This window comes from Macaca fascicularis, chromosome 12, assembly GCF_037993035.2.
Source record: "Macaca fascicularis isolate 582-1 chromosome 12, T2T-MFA8v1.1".
In the NCBI taxonomy this organism is placed as follows: Eukaryota; Metazoa; Chordata; class Mammalia; order Primates; family Cercopithecidae; genus Macaca; species Macaca fascicularis.
Window position 1 is genome coordinate 115560448 of NC_088386.1, and position 18061 is coordinate 115578508.

An 18061-nucleotide genomic window follows, 5' to 3' on the forward strand; every position below is an offset into this window, starting at 1 on the left:
TCTAGTTCCCAGCATGCTGGCCCCTCAGAGTGATTTCAGGTAACAGCATGAGAGGAATCCACCCGAGTGCTTCTGGCCCATTCATGAGGAGCCCAGAGAACGATGTGCTTTGCCTCTACATCTGGGTGGTGTCGCAGGATGGCTCCTGCTCCCTCGGACTTAAGGGACAGGCTGTAGTGCTGCTGCATGTGCAGACAAGTGTACTGGGGTGCCAGCATGCAGGGTGGGGACGTTCCTGTGAGACTGGACCGTGGGGAAGGGTGTGACAGTTGGCTACTGCTCAGAGCTGGCCTGTTGCTGGCTTCAGCCTTTGCTGTCACCTTTCCTGTCACCATTTCAGTGTCTACAGGCTCTAAGCTAGAAGCTGACACATACCCAGAATGGCCATCATTTGTGGAAGAAAGGAGTGCTCTTTTGTCACAGAAATGAAGACCCCATCGGGAACACACCGTAGGGGACTGACGATTACAGGTGCGCTGCAGGCAGGATGTCAGAGAGGAGAGCGGGCCTAACAAAAGCATGCGTTTATGTCTAATAGGATGAGTTGGTACGAAACAACTGGTGGGTGTCAGCATCATCTTACTGCCCCCAGCCTGGAAAGAAAGAGATAAACATGGGTTTCTAAAAGCTCTTCAAGGGGAGATTTTGCTCCATCATCTCAGAGGGGTGGAGGAGAGAGGAAGGTCTATAAGGGTAGAGAATGAAGCTGCAGACTCTGGGTGGGGTGCGGGAGTCTCCAACTGAAAGGATGGGGGTCTGGGGCTCCCAAAAGATGAGGACCTGTGCTCAGCATACTCCCTGGGGTGGGTGGAGCCTCAGAGGGATGAGTCCTGTGATACCCTTATGGCATCTTGGCGTGCAGGATGTACATGGATGTACACCAGGGCTCCCAGTGGCAAGACCCTTCTCAGGCTGTCTCAGTATTAAAGTAACTGCTGTCTGACTTTACCGGCTAGAGGAGCAGGATTGGGAACACAGTGTCGAGGTGGATTGAAGACCAGAGCCCTAGGAAAGATTCCAAGGCTCTGGAGTATCTCTAAGGACGTGAAGGCCCTACCAAAACAAAATTCAAGGTAGGGACTTGGAACCACGTTGCCTGGCTCAGAGGAATAAAGAATTGGGATAGCTCTAGTTTGCTAGGCCTACTGTAACACAGAATCATAAACCAAGTGGCTTAAACAATGGAAATCTACTGTCTCACGGATCTGGAGGCTAGAAGCCAGACACAGAGGTGTCTGCAGGTCTAGGCTCCCTCTGAAGGCAGTAGGGAAGGATCTGTTCCAGGCCTCTCTCCCAGCTTTGGTAGTTCCTTGGCTTGTGGCAGCATAACTCCAGTCTTCACAAGGTGTTCTCCCTGAATGCACGTCTCTGTGTACAAATTTCTCCTTTTTACTTGTATATAAACACGTGTGTGTGTATATATATAATATATAATATATATAATATGTAATATATATATATTTTTAGATGTAATCTTGCTCTGACACCCAGGCTGGAGTGCACTGGCACAATCCCTGCTTACTGCAACCTCTGCCTCCTGGGTTCAAGCAATTCTCCTGCCTCAGCCTCCTGAGTAGCTGGGATTATAGGCATGCGCCACCACACCAGCTAATTTTTAGTAGAGATGGGGTTTCACCATGTTGGCCAGGCTGGTCTCGAACTCCTGACCTCAGGTGATCCACCTGCCTCGGTCTCCCAAAGTACTGGGATTACAGGTGTAAGCCACTGCCCCTGGCCAATTTCCCCTTTTCATAGGAACACCAGTCATAATGGATGAGGAGTTCACCCTTATCTTAACATCTGCAAGAATGTTATTGCCAAATAAGGGCACACTCTCATGTACCAGGGGTTAGGACTTCAACGTATAAATTTTGGGGGATACAATTCAACCCTCAACAGCTGGGCCTCCCATTCTGGGTTTTGGGGCACACTTCACATGCTCTGCCTAGGCACAGCTGATTCCCACCCTAGGAATTCCCACCCTGGGACTCACCCTGTGAGACCTAGGAGGACAGCACATCTCTTTCAGTTAAAACTTTTGTCTGTGGTTTGGAGAGTCACCTTCAATACATGGATAATGATGCCCAAACCTGTCGGCAGCCTGCTTTCCAGCTGTGATCATGGCAGGTAAGGAGCCTCCCTGAGTCTCCACTGTCCTCTGCTGACCAAATGAGAATCATAACAGCTCCTCTTATTATTATGCCTGAGACAAGGCAGTCAGTCTGGAGAGGGCCTACCTAGCTAGCACAGGGCTGTGAGCACACACAAGACAATGTGGGCGTCCAACAGATCCTAGCTCCCTTCCCCTTGGAAGGCTATGCACACAGAAAATCTTTCCTTGGGTTGAGCTGAGGTCTAGATGAGGCCAGGGGTCAGACAGGGTAAAGTACCAAGGTCACAGGGCTGTATGGGCATGGTACTGTGTAGAAGTTCAGTTTCATTGATCTCAGGATAGGGGCCGATTGGGGTCCAGAAGCTCCTTCGAAAGACCTTTTGCCCTTGGAAAATGAGATGTGACCTCAGGGATGGGGGGAGAAGGGAGAGGAAATGTGGAAACGAAGCCATAAAATCTTAGAGGTGGAGAGAACTTTGGAACACCACTGTTGCAGGCCCCTCTTGCTACAGTTGGGGAAGCTGAGGCTGGAGGAGGGGGAGGTACTGTGTCAAGGTCAAACGTTGGGTGGTGCCGGGCGACAGAAGCCAGGACTTTGAGGGGCAAGGCTGTAGTGGAACTGAAAGGGGAGGTGGTGGGTGCTTCCAGGGGTCTGTGAGCTCCTTTCCCAAGACTGGAGGGGCCTGTGTCTGCGGAGGGGGGTGGCTTCCTGGGCTCTGGAGGGGAGGGGAGGTTAAAAGCAGGGTGGGGGAGCGAATCTGGGGGATTGTGGGAATTTCGGGCCGCGCCCCCGCCCCCAGCCATGCGTGGGGCGCCTGGAGAAGGGGCGCGCGGGCAGGTGGGGTGCTGCGGGGCCCGCGCGTGGGGGCCGCGCCGGCCGGGGCGGGGTGAGTCACGGCCCGCCCGCTCCCATTGTGCGGCCCGGCGGCGGCGGCGGTGGAGGTGCGGAGCGGAGCGCGAGGAGGTGGAGCCGCGGGCTGCGGGCTCCGGCGCCTGCGTCCGCCGGGCCAGCCCGGCTCTGCGTTGCGAGGGGCCGGACGCGAGTCGCGGCTGCGCTCCAGAGCGAGCGCGGGGGACATGGGGCGCGGCGGCCCGCCTGGGCCTCGCAGGCTCCGGAGCCCCGAGGTACCGCGGGGCGGAGCGCGCCGGGCAGGGCGGGGGACCCGGGCTGTCCCGGGCGTGGATGGGCCTCGGAGGGGCGCTTGGGCCGGGAGCGTGGATCCGGCTCCCGGGTGGGGGGCGCCAACGCAAGGAACCTGACCCCGCCCTCCTCCCCCAGGGCTCCCCGCTAGGCCCCCTCAGTGGCCCCTCCTTCTCACCCGGGTCTCGGGTCCCTTAGTGAGTGAGAGCATCCCCAGCCGCCTACCCGGCCATGGCCAACGGAGTGATCCCGCCGCCCGGGGGCGCCTCCCCCCTACCCCAGGTGACCGGCGTGCGCGGGGGCGGGGGAGAGATGGGGGAGGAGAGGGGAGGGGCCTTAGGGTGGGCTGAGGCGTCCTCTGGCAGACCCACGGACCCACCCCACCCCCAGATCCAGGGATGAGCTGGGCTGGGGGTTATGGAGAAAGAGGGGGGCTTTTGGTATTTTCCAGATCGGTAGCCCTCTCTCTTTACAAGCTCTGGGAGCCCAGAGAGGGTGGTTTCTGGGATGCTGACACAGGTCTGGGAGCAAGGGGAGGGGGCCCGATGGTGCGAGAGCCTGCTGAGGTCCCCCAACTAGGGCTTGGAGTTGGGGTGGGTGTGGGGCCTTCATGGGTCAGGGGTCCTTAGCAGAGGCTGTCTGGGCCTGCAGGTTCGGGTGCCCTTGGAGGAGCCCCCTCTAAGTCCAGACGTGGAGGAGGAGGACGATGACTTGGGGAAGACCTTGGCTGTGAGCAGGTTTGGGGACCTCATCAGCAAGCCCCCGGCCTGGGACCCTGAGAAGCCCAGCCGCAGCTACAGCGAGCGGGACTTTGAGTGTGGGTAGCCTGGGGACCCCTAGTGCGGCCGCCCTCGCCACCATCACCTTCATCGCCACCATCACCGCGCTCACCTCCGGCTTGGTCACCCAGTGCCATCCTGTGCCGGACACTGTGCTGGACTCTGTGCTGGGCCACATGCCGTGTTCAGTCATCCTGCCTCCCCCACCCATCGCCTATCCGCCTGCCAGGGGAGGTGGGCCCCAGACCAGGGGAGATCTAGGGAGTCGGGCCTGGGCCCTTCCACGGTGACCTTCCTCTTCCCCTTCAGCCACACTCACTCCCTCCTTGTCCCACCTCGACTCCTCCAACTCCGCCTTTCCCCTCCTTGCTGTATCACGTCTCCCCTCCCAGCCCCCTTCATGACCTTCCCTGTCCATCCGCCCTCTCCTCCCACTCCACCAGACCTCATCAATGACAGGCACGTGGACACAGGTGTTGGGGGGTCATGGCCCTGGAGGAAGGACTAGGGTTCCCCTGTTTGCGGCCTTGAGCTGGAAAGTGTGTGCCCTCGGGTGGGGAGGGCCCCCGTTTCTGCTGTGGGGGCCTCAACTGGATCTCCTGCACCCCCAGTTCACCGGCACACATCCCACCACACCCACCACCCGCTCTCAGCGCGCCTGCCTCCACCCCACAAGCTGCGGCGGCTGCCCCCCACCTCTGACCGGCACGCCAGGAGAAAGAGGAAGAAGGAGAAAACCTCTGCTCCCCCCTCCGAGGGGACCCCTCCCATCCAGGAGGAGGGGGGAGCTGGAGTGGATGAGGAAGAGGAGGAAGAGGAGGAAGAGGAAGGAGAATCTGAGGCAGAACCTGTGGAGCCCCCACCCTCAGGGACCCCACAGAAGGCAAAGGTAGGGGCTTCCCTTTGGAGGGGTGGCAGGTCAGGGGTGCAGAGAGGAGGGGAGGAGCCCATGTTGGGGCTTGTGTGAGGCTGGGTAGGGTTGGGGGCTGCATGGTGGGTTGGGGCAGGGCCCCAGGGCACATTCTGTGTCTGCAGTTCTCCATTGGAAGTGACGAGGATGACAGTCCAGGCCTCCCTGGGAGGGCTGCTGTCACCAAGCCCCTGCCCTCGGTGGGCCCACGCACTGACAAGAGCCCCCAGCACTCCAGCAGGTACTGGCTGCAGCCTCTACTCAGCAGGGCCCAGCCCAGAGCCGCAGGGTCCCGAGCTCCTGGCAGTCACCTCCTTCCTGACCCTGGGGAGTGTCCCCACCTCTGACCCTGAGAGAAGAGAAGCAGGGTATGGGAGGGGGTTGGGGATCCTTCTCTGTCCTCGTGATTTACAAGGATGAGAGAACAAGGGGAGAGAAAAAAAGAAGAGCAGAGTGAAGAGGTTAGGAGTTCCCCGGGAGAGAGTGACAGAGTAGAGAGGATGAGGAGAAAGGTGGATGAAAGGGGGAGCCATGGGATGGGAAGGGGGGCCTGGGTTAGCGTCCTTTCTGCCAGGAGGGCCCTGGGTCTCATGCTCAGGGTCTACTCCAGGCCCTGCTCTGAGCTGAGGGACGGTGACGGAACCACCGACCTGGCCCTGTCAAGTCCAAGGCTGCTGTGTTGCCTCCCCAGCTCCCCCAGCCCCCGGGCCCGGGCCTCCCGAATCGCTGGGGAGAAAAGCCGGCCCTGGAGCCCATCGGCCAGTTATGACCTTCGGGAGCGACTGTGCCCAGGCAGTGCCCTGGGCAACCTGGGTGGTCCAGAGCAGCAGGTGCCCACAGATGAGGCGGAGGCCCAGATGCTGGGTTCTGCAGACCTGGACGACATGAAGAGTGAGTGAGACCTTGTGGCAGCCCCCATGGTCCACTGCGACGGACTCCCGGCCTCCGAGTGACCTTGGAGAGGCTCTGAGCTGTCCTCCACTCAGGGCTGAGTCCTCTCTGAATCCCTGTCTGCTGGGATGTGGCCAGTGATGGGGAGCTCACTACCTCACCCAGCCACCCTCTCTGATGGCCAGAGCTGAGATTTCCTTTCCTGACACTTCACACCTCAGTCCTGATTCTGTCCTCTGAGTCACCCCTAGAAAAAGGCAGCTCTCTTTTTCACATCATTGTATCCCTCCCCAAGGCCCCTCTTCTCAGGGTGAACTCTTTGTCTCCTAGCTCTTTGATCGCCTCCAAACCCAGGCCCTGAGTCTGAGCCATTGCTCTGGACCCCTGCCTCTCCCTGTGGCAGGACCCCTCACTCCCATCCCACTACCCTTGGCTGGGCCTGGCTGTGATCTCGGCACATTCCTTCCATCTTATCAGTGCCCTGGTTTCTGTGGCACCTGTCATCACCCATGGGGCTCTGTGCCCAGGCCAGGGGCATCACTGATCCCTCCTCCTCCTCGGAGCCACAGTGTGTGGGCGGCGTGGGGGGAAGGGTAGGGCTTTAAGCTCAATACGTCATGGAAAGTTGCCAGGGCCTGAGGACAGGGACGGGAACAATCCGATGGCAGCAGTAGCAGCGGGATGGGGCGGGGGAAGGGCGTGTTTACAGACCCAGGGTGGGGGCTGGATGCCGCCAGGAGTAGGCTTGTGGACGTGGGGAGTTGGGGTCGGGAGGCTGTGCCACCTTCAGCTCTGGTTGGACAGAAGCCACGCTGTCCAGGCTGCCACCTTGTAGGAGAGCCAAGGGGTCTGGCAGGGAGCGGGGGCCGAGGTTTCGGCCACCAGGAGAATGACAAGCCCACTGGAGGAGGACCCTGAGCCCAATGGGGCACTGAGCCCTGGGTCTGGGTACTCCAATAGCCAGGGCTTTGGGAGGGATCCAGCCCCCAGTCCTCGAGACTCACTGGCCTCAGAAGACTTAGAGATGTTTGTGCTGGACTTTGAGGATGGTGGCCTGTGGGAGTCCATCAGGGGCCAGCTGGGCCCCATGGCACGGCCACCAACTTGTGAGTAACGGGGCTGCTGGCCTTTCCCTGACTGCTGCTGGCCTGGGTGGGGCAGGCAGGAGGAAGGGAGCGAAGCCCTGCCTGAGTCTGCTGGGCTGTGTACCTTCGGGGAGGGGACATGGGTGTTGAGAGAGAGAGAGGGTGCATGGGAAGTGTTGGGGGCTCAGTGCCCTGGGACTCTGACTCAGTGCCAGTCATGGGACCCAGACAGAGAGGGAGGGGCAGTGGCCATGGCAGGGGCTGGAGGGTCTGGCTGGGGCTGTGGACTGAGCTGGGTCTACCTTTGGATTGCACCTTGGCCGGTGGTCCCAGGTGACCATGGGGAGGTCCTTCCCTCTTTCTGAGCTTCAGTCTTCTTATCAATGAAATGGCCACATGGGATTATGTGGTTCCCTTCGGCATGGCCTGTAGGTGACTATAGAGCTCACTAAGTAGATGGGTTGGGCAGAAGGAGCTGGGCCGTGACCCCGAGGCCCCCAGCTGGACCTGTGGGACCCCTAAGCCCATCTTCTCTGCAGGTCACCGACTGGAGGACAACCCTGGTGTGCGGCGACACTTAGTGAAAAAGCCGTCCCGGACACAGGGCGGGAGGGGCAGTCCCAGTGGCCTGGCCCCCATCCTTCGCAGGAAGAAGAAGAAGAAAAAGCTGGACCGGAGGCCTCATGAGGTCAGAATGCTGAGTGGGTGGGCCTGTGGCTTCCTCATGTCCCTCGGCCCTGGAGCCCTCCTCTCCTTGCCCCCCTGCCTTGCCCCGTTACCGTGTTCCCCACACCTATTGGTCCCCAGGCCCTCACCTGTGGCACGTCCCCCAGGTGTTCGTGGAGCTGAACGAGCTGATGCTGGACCGCAGCCAGGAGCCCCACTGGCGGGAGACGGCCCGCTGGATCAAGTTTGAGGAGGATGTGGAGGAGGAGACAGAGCGCTGGGGGAAGCCCCACGTTGCCTCGCTCTCCTTCCGTAGCCTTCTGGAGCTCAGGAGGACCATCGCCCATGGTAGGGACTCCCAGGCCTGACCTGAGGCTGCATGCCCTCTTCAGTCTGTGCCAGGCTGCTCAGCTCCCAGGGACACTCCCTGGAGTCCTGGGCACAGGCAAGATCCTGCTGCCACCTGGGACTATGGGGTCCATTTGCTTGGGCAGCCCATGAGCCCCGAGGGGCAGGGCTGTATCTGGTGCAAGTAGTCAGTCAACAAATGGTTTCCCCTTCCTTGTGGGGAGGGGCCGTGCCCTCGTTCCCATGCTCCATTTTCACAGCCCCTCTGTGGCTGGCCTGTGGCAATATGGAGCTGTGTATCCGCCTGGTACATTGGGCGCTTTGCCCTTCCAGCACATTCCCATGCTTTTGGGGGGCAAGGCAGAGTGGGAGGAGATTTCTCCTGTCTGATGGGACTGTGTGCCCTCTCTGTGCCTGACTGTCCCCCTAGGAGCTGCCCTCCTGGACTTGGAGCAAACCACCCTGCCAGGCATTGCACACCTCGTGGTGGAGACCATGATTGTGTCTGACCAGATCCGGCCGGAGGACAGGGCCAGTGTCCTACGTACCCTGCTACTGAAACACAGGTGCCGGGGTTGGGTGCCTGGGAGGGGCCTGTCCAGCTCAGCTGCCGTTCCAGGAGCACAGCCTCTTCTGAGTGGCTCCCAGCCTCTGCTTGAATACCACAAGTGACAGAGAGCTCATTTCTATCTTTTGACACTTTCAATCATTAGAAAGTTTCTTCTTACACTGAGGTAGAGGGATGGAGGCCCTGACCCTCCACTACTCACCTCATGACCTCAGTCTACCATGAGCCTCTCCTCCTCACCTGCCTCACCCTGCCCCTTCCAGCCATCCCAACGATGACAAGGACAGTGGCTTCTTTCCCCGAAACCCATCGAGCTCCAGCATGAACTCGGTTCTGGGGAATCATCACCCAACCCCCAGCCATGGTCCTGATGGGGCGGTGCCTACCATGGCTGATGACCTGGGGGAGCCAGCCCCACTCTGGCCACATGACCCTGACGCCAAGGAGGTCAGTGCCCTTGCTCTAGCTTGGGCCAGGGGACTGAGAGGGTGTCCAGTTTCAGTTGAGGTCATCAATGACTTCACTGAGCGGGTTGGGAAGGTTGGGTTACTGGCATCATGCTGGGCATTGGGGGACCTAGTGGAGACCCGTATGAGGGGTCCCTGCCCTGAGACGCAGGAGCTTTGAGTGTGATGATGTGGCAGACCCACAGGAGCTGTTTAAACAAGATAAGGCTGAGGTGGTAGTAGGGGGCGTCGAGGTAGGGTTCACATCCCAGCTGGTGGCTCCCAGTGTGGGGCCACAGTGCAGTACCTGCCCACTCTGGGAGAGAGAAGCAGGTCTCAGAGCCAGGGCTGGAGCCAGGGCTGGGAGGGCCTGCCACGGCCTCCGGTCTGGGTCCCAGCCCTATTCCAGTTCTGCGTCCTCAGAAGCCCCTCCACATGCCTGGGGGAGACGGTCACCGGGGGAAAAGCCTGAAGCTGCTGGAGAAGATCCCTGAAGATGCTGAGGCCACCGTTGTGCTTGTGGGTGAGGAGGGCCGGGTGCTGCGGGCAGGGTGTGCAGCGTGTGTGTGCCTCTCCTGGGGGCCTGCTTGTCTGAGCTCTGGCCTGGAGGCCGCCTCTTCCATCTCCCTCCAGGCTCCCACCTGGCCCCTGCTCTTCCTCACAACCTGTCTTAGCCCAGCCCTTTCATAGTCCCCTGCCTGCTTCCTGTCCAATTTTCTGCTATCTTGGACTTGGAATTAGAAAAAAAAGCAATCCTTCTTTAATACCCTGAGTTTCCATCTGTTGGTGAATTGTAATCAATGTATAGACACACAAGTGAATAGTGCCCCTTTAGACTGGGGTTTCTTTGTGCAGTTTACAACCTGCTCAACTGTCCATGATAGCCCTAGATAGCTGCCCCAGGGCCTGCCTTGACTGCTCCCCTTTGCCCAGCGCCCTGTGCTTTCCTCTTCCCCTAGGTTGTGTGCCTTTCTTGGAGCAGCCTGCAGCAGCCTTTGTGCGGCTGAATGAGGCTGTGCTCCTGGAGTCTGTGCTTGAGGTCCCTGTCCCGGTCCGCTTTCTCTTCGTGATGCTGGGGCCCAGCCACACCAGCACTGACTATCACGAGCTTGGGCGCTCCATTGCCACCCTTATGTCTGACAAGGTTGGGTGCATGCTGGCTCTCAAGGCCTCTTCTCCTAGGCCCTGCTTACCCCTGTCCCTCTCATTGTCTATAGTGGTGTCCATAGAGGCAAGGGTGCTAGAGGCCCCTGGGTGGAGGCCATGCCCTGGAGAGTGGTGGGGGGAGCTGTTGGCCCAGGGGAGAAGAGAGAGCCCTGAGCTGTGGCTGTGGGAGGGGCTGGTGACATACGGGGAAAAGCCCAGACCCCAGAGCTTTGGATGTGACGTGAGACTTGATCAGGAGGGCTGGATGTGCTGGTCTTTGCTGTGGCTTCTCCTGGGATTAGATAGGAGGGTCCTTCAGCCAGGGGCAATGTTCACAATATTTATCAGCCTGTAAGGTGTGGCTGATCCAGTTGGAATGGCTCTGGAAGCCTCTCCTCTGCCAGGCATTGTCCCTTTAGGTGCTGCATGTGGAAGTCTGGCATCTCCTGGGGGAATGGAGGGCACCTGGGGCTTTGGGGCAGTGGCTCGCTGGCCTGCTGGGATGGGTGTCAGTGTTCCAACAGCCAACACTGTTGGACTGGCCCAGTATCTATGGCGGAATGTCCACCCTGCCTGTAGCTCAGTGACCCAACACCTGCCTCAAGTCTCCCTCCTGGAGGCTCCCTTGGCCGTCCCTGAGGGTCCTGGCCTTCTCATTGCCCCCAGCTGTTTCATGAGGCTGCCTACCAGGCAGACGACCGGCAAGACCTCCTGAGCGCCATCAGCGAGTTCTTGGATGGCAGCATTGTGATCCCCCCGTCCGAGGTGGAGGGCCGCGACCTGCTACGCTCCGTGGCTGCCTTCCAGCGAGAGCTGCTTAGGAAGCGGCGGGAGCGTGAACAGACCAAAGTTGAGATGACCACACGGGGTGGCTACACGGCCCCTGGGAAAGGTCAGACCCTTGAGGGGGGCTGAGTGCCCCCAATACACACTTCCCCATCCCAGGGCCCTAAGGCTGTGACCCCAGCCCCGTCCTGACTCCTGGAGTCCTTTGCATCCCTGATCCCGACAGCCTGGGGCCTCCAAGCCAGAGGGAGTGGTCTGTGCCCCAGCAGCCCCTTGTCCCCCCAGAACTGTCTTTGGAGTTGGGGGGCTCTGAGGCGACCCCTGAAGATGACCCCTTGCTGCGGACGGGCTCGGTATTTGGGGGGCTCGTGCGGGATGTGAGGCGCCGGTACCCGCACTACCCCAGTGACCTGCGAGATGCGCTGCACTCCCAGTGTGTGGCCGCTGTGCTCTTCATCTACTTCGCAGCCCTCAGCCCTGCTATCACCTTCGGGGGGCTGCTGGGTAAGGGACTGGGGCTTGGGGAATTGAGGGGCTCCTCTAGTCACTATTGGTCCTAGTCTCACTTGCAGGATTCTGGGTCTGGGTGTGATTGCATTAGGGGCCAATGGTTAGATGTGCTAGCAAAGGTGTGAGCACCTTATAGAGATACTGGGTCAGGGAATCCCAGAGATCACCTCTGGGGGGCTATAAAGTGAGAGGGTGTGGGAGAGGTGTAAGGGATGGGGGATCCAGTGATCACCACTGGGGGCTAGTGGGGAGGGTCTGGGAGCAATGGGGTATGGAATGGACCCTGCCTGTCGTTCTAAGGGGCTGCTCTGCTTTTGTTGGGGGCCCCAGTTTAGGACAAGTTAGATGAGGAAGGGGGCAGATAGACAGAGCCAGGCTAGGGCCATCCTGCCCGTGCTGCCGCAGGAGAGAAGACCGAGGGGCTGATGGGCGTGTCTGAGCTGATCGTGTCCACTGCTGTGCTCGGCGTCCTCTTCTCTCTGCTGGGAGCTCAGCCCCTGCTCGTGGTTGGCTTCTCTGGGCCGCTGCTTGTGTTTGAGGAAGCCTTCTTCAAGGTGAGGTGGAGCCTTGTCCTGCTCCATCCATCCTGCCCCACACTCTTCCTTACCTACATCCTGCCCCACACTCTTCCTTACCTAGGGGATGGGTCCCTGCATTCTCCCTCTTCCTTGGAGTTCATCCACTGCCTATTCCAGGGGGCACTGACACCCAGGGCAGGCCACCTGTGGGTAATGACCGCTTCCACCCCCACCTAGTTCTGCCGAGCCCAGGACCTGGAGTACCTCACTGGCCGGGTGTGGGTTGGCCTCTGGCTGGTGGTCTTCGTCCTTGCCCTAGTGGCCGCCGAAGGCAGCTTCCTGGTCCGCTACATCTCGCCTTTCACCCAGGAGATCTTTGCCTTCCTCATCTCACTCATTTTCATCTACGAGACCTTCTACAAGCTCTACAAGGTGGAGGTCCAGAGAGGTCTTAGGGGTGGCAGAGATGGGGGTGGACGTTGCCCTGGGGAGGACAGCATGGGAGGGGGAGGTACAGAAAACTGAGGGACAAGGAGAGGGACTGTGTTGGAAGTGAGGGGTTGTAGGGACATCCTAGGCTAGGTCTGAACTGAAGGGGAGGGAGTCAGACCCAGAGGGTGGGTACCAGGTCACGACTCCAGGCACCTGGTTGGAGGCTTAGTAATAAGTAATAAGGACTCACTTGCACAGGTGTGTGATGGGGAAGGAGCTGTCAGTGCTAAGGGGCTGGTTGTCCTTAGGTCATCTTTTGTAGAGGAGTGTGTGTGTGTGTGTGTGTGTGTGTGTGGTGTGAGTATGGTGTGTTGTGTGTTGTGTTTGTGTGGTATGTGGTATGTGTGTGTGGTGTGTGTGTGCATGTGTGTGTGCATGTGTGTGCATGTTGTGTGTGTGTTTATGTGTGTATATTGTGTGTGTGGTGTGGATGTGGTATGTTGTGTTTTTTGTGTGTGTTATGTGTGTGTTGTGTTATGTGTCATGTGTGTTGTATGTGTGTGGTGTGTGTGTGCATGTGTGTGTGTGGTGTGAGTATGGTGTGTTGTGTGTGTGTTGTGTTTGTGTGGTGTGTGGTATGTTGTGTGTGTGTTTATGTGTGTATATTGTGTGTGTGGTGTGGATGTGGTATGTTGTGTTTTTTGTGTGTGTTATGTGTGTGTTGTGTTATGTGTCGTGTGTGTTGTATGTGTGTGGTGTGTGTGTGCATGTGTGTGTGTGTGTGGTGTGAGTGTGGTGTGTTGTGTGTGTGTTGTGTTTGTGTGGTGTGTGGTATGTTGTGTGTGTGTTTATGTGTGTATATTGTGTGTGTGGTGTGGATGTGGTATGTTGTGTTTTTTGTGTGTGTTATGTGTGTGTTGTGTTATGTGTCGTGTGTGTTGTATGTGTGTGGTGTGTGTGTGCATGTGTGTGTGTGTGGTGTGAGTATGGTGTGTTGTGTGTGTGTTGTGTTTGTGTGGTGTGTGGTATGTTGTGTGTGTGGTGTGTGTGGTGTGTGTGTGGTGTGTGTGTGCCTGTGTGTGCATGTTGTGTGTGTGTTTATGTGTGTATATTGTGTGTGTGGTGTGGATGTGGTATGTTGTGTTTTTTGTGTGTGTTATATATGTGTTGTGTTATGTGTTGTGTGTGTTGTATGTGTGGTATGTGTGTGTTATGTGTGTGTGTGTGGTGCAGCTGGATGTCCGTGCATTACTGTTGTCTGACCAGGTATGGAGGGGACACCCTCTCTCTCACAGGTATGCTGATGACGATGAAATCAGGTCACCTGCCAGGTGAGTGACAAGGTGTCCTTGTTATCCACACACAGGTGTTCACAGAGCACCCACTGCTGCCATTCTACCCCGCTGAGGGGGCCCTGGAGGGGTCCCTGGATGCTGGTCTGGAGCCGAATGGCAGTGCCCTGCCCCCCACCGAGGGCCCACCCAGCCCGAGGAACCAGCCCAATACAGCACTGCTGTCACTCATCCTCATGCTCGGGACCTTCTTCATCGCCTTTTTCCTGCGCAAGTTCAGGAACAGCCGCTTCCTGGGGGGCAAGGTGCATGGCTGCTGGGTGTGGAGTCCCCAGGAGTCCCACAATTCCTGCTTTGACTGCCAGGCTCAGCTCCCCAGAGAGGCTGCACCCCTTCCCCGATCAGCCTGTGGACCAAAACCCAGCCCAGGCAGCCCCTACCCCTTCGGAAGCCTCTTCCCTGGGTGTCGTCTTGCCCTTTGCTCAGAGAAGTCTAATCAAGACAATAGCCTCCCAGGCTGCGCTGGCACCTATGGGGTTGAGAGGCAGGTGGGAGGTCTTCTGGCTCCAGCGTGGACCCAGGCAGGGCCAGAGATGGCAAGCCCCGTGTTAGTCTGCTGACCTTGCCTCCACCTTTTGCTCCCTTCCCCGACCGGCCCCTCTCAAGGCTCGCCGCATCATCGGGGACTTTGGCATCCCTATCTCCATCCTGGTGATGGTCCTGGTGGATTACTCCATCACAGACACCTACACGCAGGTGAGGGAGCCCCAGCCTGTGGCAGCTGCTCTCACCCCAAGGCCAGGAAAGGGAGCCAACGACACACCTCCATGGGCCCTGGGGTTGGGATCAGGCCTGAACTCAGCTTTCCCAGTGGAGTGGCCGCCCTGTGGGATGGGGCTGGGGCTTCTGGCTGAGGGCCTTCCCCAGGGAGCCTGAGTGAAGAATCCAGGAGAAGCAGGTGTAGGGCTGGGAGCAGAGTGACAGGTATCCCACACAGGTCCCCTGAAGCTCTGGGGCGTAGGGAGGAGGCGCTTCACTTGCCTGCCCTCTATTGGATCCTTGGAAGGACAGTGAGTTTTGGAGGATGCCAAACTAATTTCCCCCTAACCTGTTCACACCCCAACTCCCTGAAGTCCTGGTATTGGGGATGCAGCCTGGTGGACTTCCCAGCATGGGGAGGCTGTGGCCCTGAACCCTGTTTTCCTGCCATGTAGAAGCTGACTGTGCCCACAGGGCTCTCAGTGACCTCTCCTGATAAGCGCTCATGGTTCATCCCACCCCTGGGCAGTGCCCGTCCTTTCCCGCCCTGGATGATGGTGGCAGCTGCTGTCCCCGCCCTCCTCGTCCTCATCCTGATCTTCATGGAGACACAGATCACGGCGTGAGAGAGATGGGAGGAGGAGGTGGGAGGGACGAGGCCAGGCTCCTTGGCTCCTTGGCTTGGTTTCAGGGTTATGGCGGGGACATCATTATCAGTATCAGGGTGCCAGGAGGGTGGGAGCTGGTGGCAAGCCTTGAGGAAGAGAGTGTATGTGGAGAAGCTGGCAGGGGTGAGGAGGAGGTGGGGGAGGAGCAGAGAGCAGTGGCATCCGGGGCAGGGGCATGGTTTCCCCGTGATGGTTTGATGTGACATCTATCTGTTGCCACCACTCTTTGCAGGGTGGCACTTGACAGTGCTCAGAACACTCTAGCAGTCTAAGCTTGCACCCAGGGATGCTCACATGTATCTAATTTTGGTTAAACCACAATAACGTGGTAAGATCTGGCATCTGGCTTTTGTGGTGTTTTAAATATTCACAGTGTGAGAATTTGGCTCACATTTGCTTCAATGTGAGAACTTCAATTTGGGAACTTGAAAGAAGCAGCTGGCAGTCCTGGGGAGAACTGTAGTCTGCACGTCCTCCCCCTACCATCTCGTCTCTGTGTATGCCTGTCTCTGTCCCCTGCCCCTGCCGGGCCAGCCACATCCCCCTTCCCACCTTCTCCCTGCAGGCTTATTGTCAGCCAGAAGGCGCGGAGGCTGCTCAAGGGCTCTGGTTTCCACCTGGACCTGCTCCTCATTGGCTCCCTTGGGGGGCTTTGTGGGCTGTTTGGGTTGCCCTGGCTCACAGCTGCCACGGTCCGCTCTGTCACCCATGTCAATGCGTTGACAGTGATGCGTACTGCCATCGCGCCTGGTGACAAGCCCCAGATTCAGGAGGTGCGGGAGCAGCGGGTCACTGGTGTGCTCATCGCCAGCCTCGTGGGTGAGAGCCTGCCTCCACCCTGCACACCCCCTTCCTTGGGCCCCATGGCCTTACATCCTCTCTATCCCAGGCTTGACTCTGAATCGCCCAGTGTGCTGTGTGTTGCCCTTGATCTGACTCCCAAACCTGCTTCCCAACACTCCCCTAGCCGCTTCCTCCCGGAGTCCTTTCCTGGCTCTCTGTCCTGCCCCCTCTTCTCTTGTTCATGGTGATAAAGCCAAGCTGATTGGTCCAGTGGGTCCATGTTGCCTCCCCACCAGGCCTGTCCCTCTTTCTGGGGGCTGTCTGAGGGGTCAGGCGGGTCTGTGTCACCTCCTTCAGGCCTGTCCATCCTCCCGGGGGCTGTCTGAGAGTCAGGCGGGTCTGTGTCACCTCCTCCAGGCTTGTCCATCGTCATGGGGGCTGTGCTGCGTCGGATCCCATTGGCTGTGCTCTTTGGGATCTTCCTGTACATGGGGGTCACGTCCCTGTCTGGTATCCAGCTGTCCCAGCGTCTGTTGCTCATCCTCATGCCAGCAAAGCACCATCCTGAGCAGCCCTATGTGACCAAGGTAGGGCCAGGAAGCATGGGGGTGGGGCAGTGGGGTGATAGGAAGGGGATCCAGAGGGATCTGGGAGCATCGATGGACGGGATGAATATGAAGGAGAAAGTGGGACCTGGGAGCCAAATTCCTCATGATATGGGTGAGAGCAGGCCGGGATGCTGTGCACCGAGGCCCACCGGCTGCTCCCTCAGGTGAAGACGTGGCGGATGCACCTGTTCACCTGCATCCAGCTGGGCTGCATCGCACTGCTCTGGGTGGTCAAGTCCACGGCGGCCTCACTCGCCTTTCCCTTCCTGCTGCTGCTCACGGTGCCTCTGAGGCATTGCCTTCTGCCCCGGCTCTTCCAGGACAGGGAGCTGCAGGCGGTAAGGGGGTGGTGGTTTGGGGAAACAGTATGAGGGCAAATGGGCACTGGGTTCCAATCTCTGTTTGGCCACCCACTAGTTGTGTTAGTTGTAACTTGTGTTGCACTAGTTGAAACTTGTGTTGCAAGTTATCTCACCTTCCGAAATCTTATTTTCACCTGTATTATAGGGGTAATCATAGATCCTACCTTATAGGACTGTTGGGAGGGTCAAGTGCTAGTCCAGGTAAAGGCCTCCGGATGGTGGTTTTGTACGGGAGTCGGCACGGGGCTGCTGCACACAGCTGTGCAGGTGGTGCCTGACCAGAAACACCCAGCTGAGAGGCTACAGGGTTGATGTGGCACTGGCGTTCACCCTGAGCCCTGTTTTTGTCAACTAGAGGAAAAGACATCTTTTTGCAATTCATCCATACTCAAACATGGTGTACAAAGGTACCACAGCAACTAGAAGTGGCCTCAGGAAAGAGCTTCATAATAATAATCATTATTATCATCACCAGGAGGGGCCTGGCATCTGATCTGGGAGGTGACCTGAAGGCTTTGGCCAAGGGCAATGCTGCCATCCAGGGTCATGGTACTTGCAGAGAGGCTCAGGAAAGGTCGGGGAGCAGGGAGGACTGCAGGTTGGAGGAGGTGGAAAATGGGAGGGGATGAGCATGCTTCCCTGCCTTCCCCAACCTTCTGTTCCCTCTGCAGCTGGACTCGGAAGATGCTGAACCAAACTTCGATGAGGATGGCCAGGATGAGTACAATGAGCTGCACATGCCAGTGTGACCTTTGAAGACAGTGTCCCTCAGAGACCCCAAGACCTTAGGGATTGACATCTGGGCCTCAGGTAGAGCCCAGCCCCGGGCCGGGGGGCTCCTCAGGACCCAGAGATGTGCCTGGAACCACTCCTGATGCCATGGCTAGAGTGGCCCCCATGACTTCTGCCCGGGGCGTTGACCTCGCCTCACCTTTCACAGACCAGACCGGCACAGGCTTTGAGCTCATTATAACCACACTCCTTGTCTCGTGTCTGCCTCACTTTCTTGGTTCCATCTTTGGTTTCCCAGGTCATACTTATCCATTTGGAATTGGAAGAATTCTATTTTCAGGGTCATCAAAACCAGGGAGAGGTTTGAGTCAAGGACAGAGTCCTTGGGAGAAAAAGAGAGAATCAAGACTGCAGAAGGCCAGAGCTGGGCCTTATCATCACCCCCCAGGCCCCCTCAAGTGCGACCGAGGAGCGGGCAGTGGGGGTGGGGGCACTCAAGGTCTGCTCAAGGTCACATG

General features: G+C 58.3%; 1 protein-coding gene across 11 annotated transcripts; it reads left to right on the forward strand.

The window, feature by feature from the left end:
• The first annotated feature begins 3024 nt into the window (after positions 1-3024).
• SLC4A3 (solute carrier family 4 member 3) lies at positions 3025-17803 on the forward strand. 11 transcript variants are annotated; one of them, XM_005574417.5, is made up of 23 exons: positions 3025-3238; positions 3393-3536; positions 3906-4267; positions 4645-4922; positions 5069-5184; positions 5554-5834; positions 7459-7607; positions 7753-7933; positions 8364-8499; positions 8765-8948; positions 9371-9470; positions 9907-10091; positions 10760-10985; positions 11165-11383; positions 11795-11943; positions 12145-12339; positions 13706-13936; positions 14298-14387; positions 14846-15012; positions 15624-15877; positions 16259-16428; positions 16614-16787; positions 17483-17803. In XM_005574417.5, the coding sequence occupies exons 3-23, from the start codon at positions 4210-4212 to the stop codon at positions 17558-17560; spliced, it is 3621 nt and encodes a 1206-aa protein (XP_005574474.1). In that variant the 5' UTR covers positions 3025-3238; positions 3393-3536; positions 3906-4209; the 3' UTR covers positions 17561-17803. The 11 variants fall into 11 exon arrangements, with proteins under 11 accessions (XP_005574474.1, XP_073866412.1, XP_073866409.1 ...); XM_074010311.1 differs by having other exon boundaries at positions 5635-5834; positions 9357-9470; XM_074010308.1 differs by having other exon boundaries at positions 5635-5834.
• Positions 17804-18061: the final 258 nt, after the last annotated feature.

What these genes read in the sequence shown, in the direction of transcription:
- SLC4A3 (XM_005574414.5), top strand. Translation starts at nt 3,486, where the DNA reads ATGGCCAACGGAGTGATCCCGCCGCCCGGGGGCGCCTCCCCCCTACCC. An exon ending in TCACAGACACCTACACGCAG is followed by an intron (nt 14,388 to 14,845) that starts GTGAGGGAGCCC and finishes CCTGCCATGTAG; the next exon opens with AAGCTGACTGTGCCCACAGG. An exon ending in GCTCATCGCCAGCCTCGTGG is followed by an intron (nt 15,878 to 16,258) that starts GTGAGAGCCTGC and finishes CACCTCCTCCAG; the next exon opens with GCTTGTCCATCGTCATGGGG.